Below are 12,663 nucleotides of genomic sequence, written 5' to 3'. Positions count from 1 at the left end.
TTGTAATGCAGGCCAATGTTTGGAGAACACTGGGTTAGAGTAACACCAGCTGCTGTATAAAGATGGCCTAACCAAAAAAAAAGTGTTACTTTTTGGGCACACAACAGTCCAAGGCAGATATTCTGGGCCTGTGGGCACCTTTCCTCCATGTGGTGACTCAGAGACCCAAGCCTATTCCAGCAGCAGGCAGAGACTGAGGGACTGTGCAGAAGGCATCCTCACTCCCCCTCACACTCCATTGATGAGACTGCACACATGGCACCCTCTAGGGCAGTCACCTCTCAGGAGCAACACTGCTGTATACAAAGAGAAGCATGAGTTTGAGTACACAGCGTGATAATGTCTCTGCCACAGAATAGCCTCTAAAGGCCTCAAGGCACCTCACAAGAAGATTCAGAATGCAGAGAAGCAGATAGAAGCTGGAGAGAGTCCCTGTCACTGGGCCATAACTACAGCTCCCTTTCATAGTGGAGCAGGAGGCAGGATCGTGGCTGAGGAGGCAGCCGTTGAAGGCACACAGATATTGTGGTGACATTTGCCAGGCCAGCCTGCCTCCGCCCTCCTGTGTTCAGGGGCTATCGGTACAACTGCCTTCCTGGGTAGCAGCCAATGAAATTCTTGAAAAAGACTTTCTTTGCATGTGGGAAGGAAATCTACAGTTCAGCAGTGTCCTTCCAGCATTTCAGGAGGACATCTGGCAAAGTGGAGGGGGAATGTTAAACACAGAGTTCCCCAAACACAGAAAGACTAAGAGTTCTGGAGAAACACAGATATTGTTAGAAACAATATGTTAAAATGTTTTATTATTTAGTTACATCTTGCCTGAGCATGAAAAAGATATTAACAGACTGTCAGCTTACTGGGACATAACCCAAAACAACTTACATTTTTCATATATTGCTAATTATTTTTCTGAGGCTGGCTCAGGCTGGTAAAAGAGATTTCAAGGCTTTCTCCAGATTATTTACTTAAAGAAGTTAAGCATGGCATTATCTGTTCCCATGGAAACACAGTGAGACAGGAGACAGAAGAGGAGGTCACTTTGACCATAATTAATATAAAGAATAATGGTTTATATAGAATCTAGTAAAGAATATAACAAGATGTCACAATACCTTTAAGCCTTTTCTTCAGCAGTGCAGTTCAACCTTTGGATTGATTTTCATACACTAGTGTCACTTTGGTCATTTTTTAGTCTAATGCTAAGTTTTGAAGTATAACAATCTTGCCTAGCAAAATTTTTCCAATTTTATTATTTCATTTTTGATCCAATCAGAAAATTCCAGTATTCAGAATTTTTCTAAAGTACTGACTAAGTAGAAATGGGTGACTGTGCTGGCCTTAAGCTTCTTGTGAATGCTACAGCTCCTCACCATGTTTTCTTAATAAATACATAAATGGGTGGTTGGTGAATTAATTGATGGTAATCCAGAGGCACCACTAGATTCAGCAGTGCCTTTAAAATCACCAACAAAATATTTAATCACATTCAGTCCGGTTGACATTTAAGTTGTCTAATTCTATTCTTTTTTTATTATCAGAAATTGGTAATCCACATGGGGTGTCTCTTACATATTCCATTTATTGGCACTCAGTGCACTCCTTAGGAATTCCTACCGAAAGATGCACACTGTACTTTTTTTTTTTAATCCTTATACTTATTTGGATAGTGGATTCATTGTGCAGTCTCATAAGGTAAATTTTATCATGGAAGCTTGATGACACATTGTTTCAAAACTCTTTAATTTAGTACAGTATTCCAGAAAGAATTAAAGAGAAGAGAGAGAAATAAAAACAGTTGCCCTTTCCAATTCCTGAATTTTTAATATACTGAGAAGTTATATTAAGTCAGAAATTATTAGGATTTTTTTTCTGTTAGCGCTCTGGCCCAAGAAACATAATATAGCCTCTTCCAGGCAGCCTTGTCTGAGGAATAGATTCAGGGCTACAGTATGACACTGAGTGATGTTTACAAACAGGTGGCCTGAAGCTAAGTGGAGTCAATATACAATTTCTCACCCTTTAGAAGATAACTACTTGCTGCCACATGAGTAACGAAAATTTTTTTGTAAAAATCAAGCTTGAAATCATTTAATCAGGAATGTAAATCAGTTATGTCCCCCAATTATAAAAATGTCGATGGAATTTGCTATGGTATTGATTTTTTTTTTTGGTGGGGGGAATTACAGCTGTTGTGTAGGTTTTTTTAATATGATGATATCACATTCCTATTCCGGGAATGCAAACAATATTATATCCTGCTTGGCAGGCACTGTAGTCACTTGGCTTAGCCAAGAATAAGAGCTCTCAGCAGTACCATTCCATAAGTTTGTAAGAGATCCCCTAAAATAATGGATGGTACACTTTCCTATATGTATTTATGTTCAGATAATTTATTTAAATAATGCTGCTGGCACATGCTTTATAGCTGCTTGCATTTTGCTATACAGATTTCAGCATATCTTGCAGACTATGCAATTCATTTGGAAAATGTAATTTCCATCCCTGCATACTAATCAATTTCTTCACAAACACCTGCTATCAGTTGTGATAATAAAAATGCCACTCTGAATTGAAAAAGGGCCAAATAGAGCTTCCTAAGGAAATGACTTAAGTGTCTTTGAATGCTACTAAATGTAGTAATGTGCCTATGTAGTGCCAACACTTTCTTCATCATTTGCATTTTCTGTGATTTTGCCCTATTACAACATCCCTCTCACAAATGATTCCTCATAACCATTTCCTTATGGCTTGGTAAACGGAGCTGTCAGGAGGTGGTATCTCAGGGTGTGGACAAGATCTGAAGCTGGGCTGTACAATGTTAAAAAGCACTGGCTCATGCTGCGGGTTACATGCTGGATAATTTCTGATTTTATGAGTAGGTCTCTGAAAACTGTAAAAGTGGCTGCTCCTTGGTTTTGCACACACATACACCAAATAAAATCTCCTTTATTCATTCTCTTCAGCCTCCAGTTCATTCCATGCACCATTGCCAAACTAATGTTCCTAAATCCCAATTTCATCATGTCCTTCCACTACTCCAAGCACTGTCAGTAGTTCTCAATTGGCCACTCCATTGAACCTAACCTTCCCCATCTTCTCCCATCACCTGACATGGATTCCCTTTCTCTCACTGCTTCCAGGCAAACACTTGGCTTTTGGTCAAGTTTCTCTCCTTCTTGTCCCAAGTGTTCTACCTTTGATTTTCATATCTGGGCTTTTGCTTATGCTCTGGCTCCTGACTGAGAGACATCCTTCCCAAGTTCTTGGGGTTTTCATCTTCCAAAGCCCTCTTTTATTCCTTCAGTCTGAATTTTTATTTCTCTTCTCTGAACTCCTATAGGATGCATTTTTTTGTCATGCATCTCGACTCATTTATTTATTCATTTATTCATTCAACCAACATTTATTGAGTGCCTGCTGTATTCCAGACATCACACTATCCTTTCTTCCTTTGAAAGCAATAGTTTCTTTTTAAATGTGTCAGTTTCTACTAGATTAAGCTCTTTGAGAGAAGAGATGTATTCTGTCTCCTCTTTTTGTGGTCTGAGATGCCCTCACAGAACTGAGCACAGGTAAATATGAAGTAAATGCATGTTAAGTAATTGATCCCTACTGGCTTGATGTAGGGAAATTTCTGGGTAATTGCATGTTCTGCCTGATTAGTAGTTCAGTGTGTACTACACAGAGATTATCATTTTGCAAGATGGAGTACTGTAAAACACTCAACTATAAAACTATTATTAACATAATTTGACATTTGATATTTGAGGAGAGAATTCACTATGGTCTCAGAGCACCTCGGTAAAGCTTTATCACCATGGAACTGTAATATGCAGGTAGAACACTCAGGAGGCAACCTTGATTTGGTCCTCTGACACAGGGAACGGGGGCTGGAAACGCGCATGCACTGACCTGGTGTGCGGTGGGCTCCACACCGTGCCCTTATCTACTGAAAGTTACATGTTTGAAGTTTCTGGTAACAAGCGTTTCAAATTTTCTTTCACTTTTCTCTTGCTTACACAAGTGGGGAATGGCTTTTCTGTGAGGGGGAAGATTAAAGGGAGACTGGTGGGAGAGTTGGTGGGGGAATGTGAGACTGGTTTTGAACAGCCTGGTAAGAACTAAACACATGGACCGATGGTAATCGAGAGCAGAGACTCTGGAGCCTGCAGCCTGGGTGTGAAGGCTTTCTGCTACTTACTTTGTGGGATTGGATGAGTTACATAACTTCTCTGTGCCACATTTTTCTCATCTGTAAAGATGGGGATAAGACCAGCACCGGCATCACAGGCTTGATGGGGGTATGAAGTGAGTGAGTTCATATAAAGCTCTTGATCCAGTACTTTATGAGTGCTCAGCAGGCTATGCTGATTTTCAGAGAGATCCCTAAGCAATAAGGTAGAAACTAGGGAAAGGGATTTCCCTATCCTCAATCTTTGTTTGGTACCATTTGTTTTCTTTTTCCGTTTCGGGTATTTCTGAAGCCTTGAGATGTGTGAGACCCCGAGTTAACTGTCTTGGTTTCTTAATAAGATAGACATATGAATGAAGTCTGAATCTAAATGTGGAGAATTTGGGGTTTCAGGGAGAGGTATTAGAGTAACCACTCAGCCTTGTAGAGGAAAAGAGTTTTAATCTGTTGGTGAAACAGATGGAACCAGCTTCCCATTCTGATAGGAGTTGGAGGAAAACAATCTGTGCAATTTGTCCCAGCAGTAGAGCAGGAAGGAGTGGTGTGCATATAAATTCCTCTCTCCCCTGGGATGCTGCCGCATGTCTCAACCTGTAGAACTGCTGATTATTTGAAAGAAAGCAGCCCTCCAAGGAGCTAAGCAATCCCGTAGAAAGGGGGAAGACAATATTTAGTAGATATGATTGTTGCCTGGAATTCTAAATATTGTCACCACCTAGCACCACATACCAATGTCTGTGAGGGTGTCTAGCATTGAGGGAGAGGTCAAGGGACACGAATTTGGGAGGAATTAATCCCGCACCCATAAGAAACATTGATATGTAAGACAGGACAAACAGAATAGATAAAAGTTCCGAGAGAAGTGATGCATACTGACTACAAAATAGAGCCCCAGGGGATGGCATTTTGCTTTTATTTCTGAGCTGGTACAAACATTAAGAACTTGGGTGACAGACTCCCTTTCCCACAGAAGGCCTCCTCAAGCTAAGCAAGAAGGTAGCTCACCTGAACTCGTTCTGTTTGTCCTTCAGCCCTGGCTGCCCAGGCCTACGCTCTGAAAGAGGAGAATGACAGTCTCCGCTGGCAGCTGGATGCCTACAGGAATGAGGTGGAGCTGCTGAAACAAGAAAAAGAACAGCTTTTCCGAACGGAAGAAAACCTCACCAAGGACCAGCAACTGCAGTTCCTGCAGCAAACCATGCAAGGCATGCAGCAGGTACCCGGCCCAGAATTTTTTTTTTTGAGAGAGAAAGGGATATGTGTATTAAATGAAAATGGAAAGGCAGCTGTGTGCTGGAAAGGGTGAAGGAGAAGAAATGACAACCAAAAAGCTAAGCTCCTAGGACAGAAAAGTGCTAATGACGTTTGTGGAAGGGTAGAATCTGGAGAAAAGCCAAGCCAATAAAATATGTTGAAGAAATCACCCTGGAGGTAGGAAATAAAGGAAAATGATTTGGATTTAGGAGATTGAAAGGCTGCATGTGAAATATGGCCCCATGGCAAATACCTAGCAGACCCCTGCATGATACAAGCATTTTGTAATCTTAGAACTTTTAACTTCAAAGCAGGACAACTGATTTTACAAAAGCAGTTTGTCTGTCTTCAAGGTTAGTGTAAATGTAAATTATATTGTTTCCACTTTTTCTGTATTACACTTAGGATCTAGTCAGGTTCTTTGAGCACATTACGTGTTTAAGAAATGTTTGTTGATGGAATACATGAAGCATCAGAGTTTTGGGGGATAGATAACTTTAGAAACAGGGCAATAGCTGTGTTTTTGTTGAAGAGTGCCAGACTTCATCCTGGCATACTGAATTTAAAGATGTGTATTTATGGCAATTGTTAGAAAGGAAGTGAAAGTTGAGGGCTTTGGAGTAGGGAAAAGGAACAGGTACCGTGGGAAATAAAATGTTGACAGGAGGGGAAAATCTGACTGTTGGCAGTGAGGGAATAGAGTCAAAGATTCACAGTCAGATTTGTATCTGAAAACGTCAATTGGTACCTGATATTCTTAAGGTGTTTGGGCCTTTGAGTTACCTTAGAATAACAGAGCACATATTATCATCATGGGTATTTTTAAATTACCCCTCTGAATATACAAATCCAATCAATATTTTCTGAAAAAAAAAAGATTGTTTTTATTTAAACGAGGGAAATATAAGTAGAATGATGGAAAGTTAAAATCTATAGAGTCAATTTTTTTTAATTCCCCCATCCATATTGACTGCTCTGTAACATCCAGAGCATGGATTGCCTACAGAAGTATCTTAGTGATTAGAGGTAACTACTACAGAAACATCAACCTAACAGGGAAAAATAATTGAGAGGGAGAGTATAAAAAAGAATCACGGATTGGGAAGTGAGCAAGTTAATAACCAACTCGTACAAATTATATCTTAAACATCTTCTGCCATTTTAAAGCAATTTTTGAGTCTTGGCTTAGAGTCCTAACTGGTTGATGTTCACGGTGTGTGTTAGACTAATCAGTGAGATTCAGAGGTCAGAGCCAGCCAGGAAAATGTCATTACAGTTCTTGCTCAGGTCTCTGTACTTGAAAATCGATGTAACAGCTGCTGTGTGAGACTTCTGGGGTTGTCCATATGCCCCAACATTGGGTGTTTGTCGACGCCCTCGCCAAGATGAGAGGCCGTCGATTTCCCCAAAGACCATGACACCAGACCTAGCCCAAAAGCCACTATGTCACACTTTACACAACTCTCCCTTTCTCCCTCTAGAAAAGATTATCCCAGTTGCTTTAAAAGTGTATAAAGTCTTTTAGGTTATTGCAAATTCAAACCTAAAAGAAGTCAGAGGAGGCAAGGGTGAGCTGCTCAGTCAGGGTTGCAGAAGCACTGAGGAGCCACGTGCCTGGTCCACAAAGGAGCAGTGTTCCAAATCACCACCTGAGCCATCCTCCTGATGGAGGGATTCAGTTAAGGGAGCTTCTCATATCTTTTCAGAATCTCCTCGTCAGTAGAAAATGTACTTTATATAGCTAAAAATGTAGTTGAGACAGAAATGTATTGTCTCACAGTTCTGAAGGCTACAAGTCCAAGATCTAGGGTCGAAAAGCAGGGTTGGTTCCTTCTGAGGCTGTAAGGAAGATTCTGACTCCTGCCTCTCTCCCAGCTTCTGGAGGTTGGCTGGCAATCTTTGGCCTTCCTTGACTTGTGGAAACATCACTCTGCTCTCTGCCTTCATCATCCCTTGTCATTCTCCATGTGTGTGTGTCCAAATTTCTGCTTTTTATAAATACACTGTTCATATAGGATTAGGGGCCCACTCTGCTCCAGGATGACCTCATCTTGATTACTTATATCTGCAAAGACTTATTTCCAGATAAGGTCACATTCTGTGGTAGTAGGGGCTAGGACTTCAACATTTGGATTTGGGGCTGGGGGGCAGGGCACAATTCAATCCATAACAGACACATAGTGGACAGTCAAAATATCTGTGTCAAATGAGGGAATGAATAGACAAAGACCTGGAGGCAAGCCTAGCATGGTGCCCGTGGGAGCTCTGGGCTGTGTGGGATCCTGGATCATGAAGAGCAAGACAGGGAGCGGGAGAGCCAAGGCCTGAGAGGTGTGTGCGGTGCCTCCTTAACCTACAGAAAGCACTGGGTCCCCGGTGGCTGCTGTGATGTTAATGTTTACTGGTTGTTAGGCGCATGTATGGCTATCTCTGTGGCAGAACATCTTTTACAGAGTTTTAAAATATAAGTGCTTTTTAAAGTCTTGTTTCTATCATGATCTACCTTGTATGAATAAATGACCACAATTTGCTAATTTGAATCCCACCACAAAGAATTAGCCTGACTTTAAAACCTACCTTCAATCTCCACACTATCCACTTTATAAATCAGAAAATCATGGTTTCACATGAAAGATGAGAGAGAGGAGGGGTCAGCCTCCCATATGTCACCATTTCCACAGTAACAAACAACAAAAAAAGAAAGAGCCTTAATGACCTTAGGACTAGCAGACAGCTTTTGGAATCGCCTTCAATTTAGCCAAAAATTTTCTAACCTTTCTTTCTTTAACCCCTTAAGGATATGTTCACTGACGTCACACAGTTTTGCATGTGTTCATGAAGAAAACACTATGGGCAGGGTTCCTAACATGGAAAAACTCTTGGGTGACTTTGTCTGGATGTTTCCGAGTTTACCCCTGCACCATGTGAGTCACAATTTAATAATATGAAAGGTTGCATACAAAAGAGAATAAGAGCTTGTATCCACGGTAACACGGTAGCCTTTACCTGATCTTAAACTGGCAGTGAAGTTAACCTGTCTCTGCCACAGGGATAGTGAGGCTTTTGACTTTCATTTGTACCTTTAGGTGTACAAGTAAAGACTATACATATTTTAAACTCTTATTTTTCTTCAGGTTACCACACTGAATTCTTTCGTTAGGTTTATTGAGGTAAAATTTACATACAATGAAATATATTCTTTTTAGACATACCTTCTATGAAGTTTGACAAATGCATACAGTCACATAACCACCACTACCACAATCAATATATAAATCAGTTCCAGCACTCACTGCCTCTTGCCCCTTTTGAGTCAGCCCCACTCCCAGCAACCACTGCTCTGTTTTCTACCCTTATAGTTTTTCTTTTTCCAGAATATCATATAAGGGGAATTGAACAGTATGCAACCTGTTGAGTTGGTCTTCTTTCTTTAGCATAATGAATCTAAGACTGATCCATGTTGCTGTACGTATCAGCCATTCATTCCTTCTGATGCTGAGCAGTATTCCACCGTAAGAAAGAGCTGTGGTTTGTTTGTCTAGTCAATAGTTAGTGGATGGATAGTTTCCAGTTTAGGACAAATGGGAATAAATCTGCTATAAACATTCACTTACAGGCTTTTTGTGTAGACGTAATTTTTCATTTTACTTGAGTAAATCCTAGGAATGTGATTGTTGGGTCATATGGCAAGTGTGTTTTACTTTCAGAGAAACTGCCAAACTCTTTTCCCAAGCGTCTGTACCATCATGCATTCCCTCGGGACTGTCTGCAAACTCCAGTTCTGCATCCTCATCAGGCAGCACTGGCATGGTCAGTTTGTCTTTTCTCACCACTGTAGTAAATTTATAGTGATATCTCATTATGCTTTTATTTACACATAAATTTGCAGTATTTTTATTTTCATTCATGAGGATAGGTCAACATGTCATAATTTTTTAATAATCCGCTTAAAAATCAGAATTCTTTTTGAAGCCTTGTGTAAATCATATTGACAGGACTAATAAATATTTGGATAACTGCAGGATACCATTAAAAACTGCTGATCATAAAAGTGTGTATGACTAATGATGATTATGTCAAAGGGCTCCTTCCTAAATAAGCTGATGCTTTTGAACAGTGTTAAATCTAGTCTGAAGACCAGCTGTCTTAGGCCAGCAAGCCAGTGGCCCATGTGGAGCAGTCTCTCTCACACTCTTAGCTTGACATTAGTAAGGTGCAGGCCTGGTCCACTGTCTTGACAACTTTCAGCAAGGGAAGATCAGGAAAAAAAAAAATGGGAAAAGTAGGATGATTATGATCAAAAGCATTTTAGAAATTAAGTGACAAGCATTTTTTTCTTTATACTCAAAGTAGAACATATGTGTGATTTTCTATGTATGCATTGTTAAAATCTCACCCACTTAGACTAATTTTATGGAAGATGAAGAAATATAACATTACTACTTTCCTAAAATACAAAGTAACCCCAGTTAGTTTTGTCAGATGTTGGGTAAGAGTCAGACTTTGGAATATCTGCTAAGGAATAAATGAAAGTATTTTTGAAATTAAACATAGTGATTACATCTGACCCCTTGGGTAAGTTCAGCATGTCTTCTGCAATCTTGTTTAAACTATTTAGTTGCTTAGTAAGTACGTTTTTCTTTAGAGAAAGAGACAAGCTTGCACTCAATTCCTCCCCAAAACTCACATGTAATTAAGTCTGATGTTACATGTCAAAATCAAGAGCATAATAATGTTAGGGGTGGTGGTGATGGTGGCTCTGGAGATGAAGGGACTGTGGAGGTGATGGTTGCCATGGTGGTAAAAGTGACTGCAGTAGTGATATTGGCTCTGGAGGTGAGGGTGATTGTGGTGAGGATGGTAGCTGTGGTTGTTTTGGTGACTATGGTGGGGGTGGTGATGAAGGTAGCTGTGGTGGAGAAGGTAACTGTGCTTGTGAAGGTAACTATGGTGGTAAAGACGGCCGTGGTGGGGGTGCTGGCTGTGGTGGCCTTATTAGCTATGGTGGTAAAGGTAGCTGTGGTGACTGTGGTAGTGACGGTGACTGTAGTGAGAGGATGGTGACTGATGGTAATGTCAACTGTGGTGATGAAGGCATCTGTGAGGGGGATGGTAACCTCAGTTGTGTTGCTGGCTGTGGTGAGAATGGTGGCTATGGTAGTGAAAATGGCTGTAGTGGCTGTGGTAATGAAGGCAGCTATGGTGAGGATGGTGGCTGTGGTTGTGTTGGTGGCTGTGATGGTGAAGGTGGCTGTGGTGGGGATGGTGACTCTGATGCTAATGTTGGTTGTGGTGATGGAGGCAGCTGTGGCAAGGATGGTGACTTTGGTGGAGAAGATGGCCATGTTGGGGCTAGTGGCTGTGGTTGTGGTGATGGCCATGGTGAGGATGGTGTTAAAGGTGGCTGTGATGAAGATGGTGACTGGGGTAGAAATGGTGACTGTGATGGTAATGTTGGCTGTGGTGATGAAGGGTAGTTATGGTGAGGATGATGACTATGGTGGTGAAGGGGGCCATGGTGGCAATGGTGGCTATGGCTGTGTTGGTGGCTATGGTGGTGAAGGAGGCTGTGGTAGCATTATTGGTGCTTTTAATGATTAGAAAACTTTAGGGAAAGAGATAAAATGAGCATATTCACTAATATTTTATAGGGTTTTTTTTTTAAACCTTGTCCCTTAAAAATTGTGGAAAGCCTCAAAAGTGCAGCAGACCAGATGCTCCCAGCCAACTTCAGAAGGTAGTGCTCCAGAGAACTGAGCAAATGCAGGGCTGCAGGCAGGAGCACAGAGTGTCACCAGAGTTTGTGACAGGAGGCTTTCCTTTTTCTTGATCATTTTTCACTTTTGTCTTCTGTTTTTAATTTCTATCTGAAATACCCACCAGTCAGATAATGGACCTAATAGGTGGGCGCTCCATGCCCATCATCTTTTTCCTAGTATCTTCCATTTTAACTTTATCTTTGATCCTTCCAATTGAAGTTTCTGCTTGGTAATCATATTATTTTATTTTCAAGAGGTTATTTTGTCCTCTAATCATTATCTTTTCATGCAATCTTATTCGTATTTTATGGGTGCAGTATCTTCTCAAATCTTTTTAAGAATACTAAGTAGGATTTTTAAGATCTTTGTGGTTCCTGAATCATCTCTCTTTACTCCGCGATTAGTTGTTTAGCTATTGTGTTTCAGTCTGTCTCTTTTATGTACGGGTTTCTTCATGAGCAAGGTGATGGCTGGCAGTCTGTGTATATTTAGGTGTGGAGGGCTTGGTTTGCTTTTCTGTGAAGCTCTGTGGCTTTGCTCATTGCTGTGTCTGGATCTGCTGCATGGCCAAGTCTTTCTCCTGGGCAGTGGCCAGCCAAGAGCTCTTTGACAGGCAGGCTTCATTTTAAGGAGATGTGGGGATCCCTTGAATGCCAGGACCTGTCATACACTAGGAACTCCTGGAACTCACTTTCCTTTCTCCTTGTTTTTGTAAGTTTATTCATTGACAGACATTTTAATTGAGTCTCTGGAGGAAGAAAATACAAACACATACATTGCCTCTGACATCTTGAACAGGAGCCTGTTTCAGGGGCCTTTACCTTTAACCCAGTCTTTGAATGAATTCTTGGTTACCATGTGGCTGGGGTGGGGCAGGGGGAAGTGGTGCAGTGGGAAGCGTGGGGAGTATTGCAAATTGTTCTGGCTGCCCGGAAACATAGAGAAAGGAGGAACAGCAAGCATGTTCATGAATGTCTAGGAGGAAGGACAAGGGAACTTAAGGTGGCACGCTTTGGAGTGAAGATAGCTGAATCAGCAAGAAGAGGCAGATGCACAAAGTAAAATAGTTTCTGAAAGTGAGAAAGGAAGACAAATAGGAAAAGGTGACATGAAGAGGCTGAAATATGGAACAAAGATAGATAAATAGTGAACTTGCTCTCCACACTATTTCTGTTTCCCTGTCCTAGAAGAGAAGGTGGCAGGACTAATGGTCCAGAGCAGGGCACGCCTAAGCCCCCATGCATGTGCAGGACACGGAACAGTAGAGTCCGTTCCAGACACAGGGATGGGAAGGATGTGCAGAAGTAGTGAGGGATGCAGAAGAACAAACAGTTCTTCCTCTCCAGTTAAAAACCGCTTTCAAAGGAAAATGCACAAGCATAGAAGGACAAGAAAAATGGAAAAAGAGAAACCCCTTTAAAAGAAAAATTCAACATTTTGTAATGATAAATTGTA

General features: G+C 41.1%; 1 protein-coding gene and 1 long non-coding RNA gene across 3 annotated transcripts in view; one reads left to right on the top strand and one right to left on the bottom strand.

Annotated features, from left to right (window-relative positions):
- The window catches only part of LOC134756983 (uncharacterized), a 173,830-nt gene that overhangs the window by 40,707 nt on the left and 120,460 nt on the right, over nt 1-12,663 (bottom strand). The window lies entirely within an intron of this gene.
- Nucleotides 1-12,663, top strand: part of ENOX1 (ecto-NOX disulfide-thiol exchanger 1) — a 573,843-nt gene that overhangs the window by 484,146 nt on the left and 77,034 nt on the right. For both annotated transcript variants that reach the window (XM_063697309.1, XM_063697308.1), the window contains exon 11: nt 5,227-5,411. In XM_063697309.1, coding sequence (XP_063553379.1) covers nt 5,227-5,411 — 185 coding nt within the window. The remainder of the gene's footprint in view (nt 1-5,226; nt 5,412-12,663) is intronic.

Source organism: Gorilla gorilla, chromosome 14 (assembly GCF_029281585.2).
Source record: "Gorilla gorilla gorilla isolate KB3781 chromosome 14, NHGRI_mGorGor1-v2.1_pri, whole genome shotgun sequence".
Lineage (NCBI taxonomy): Eukaryota > Metazoa > Chordata > Mammalia > Primates > Hominidae > Gorilla > Gorilla gorilla.
The sequence above is the reverse complement of the archived record's forward strand: the minus strand, read 5'-3'. Positions and strand labels throughout refer to the sequence as shown.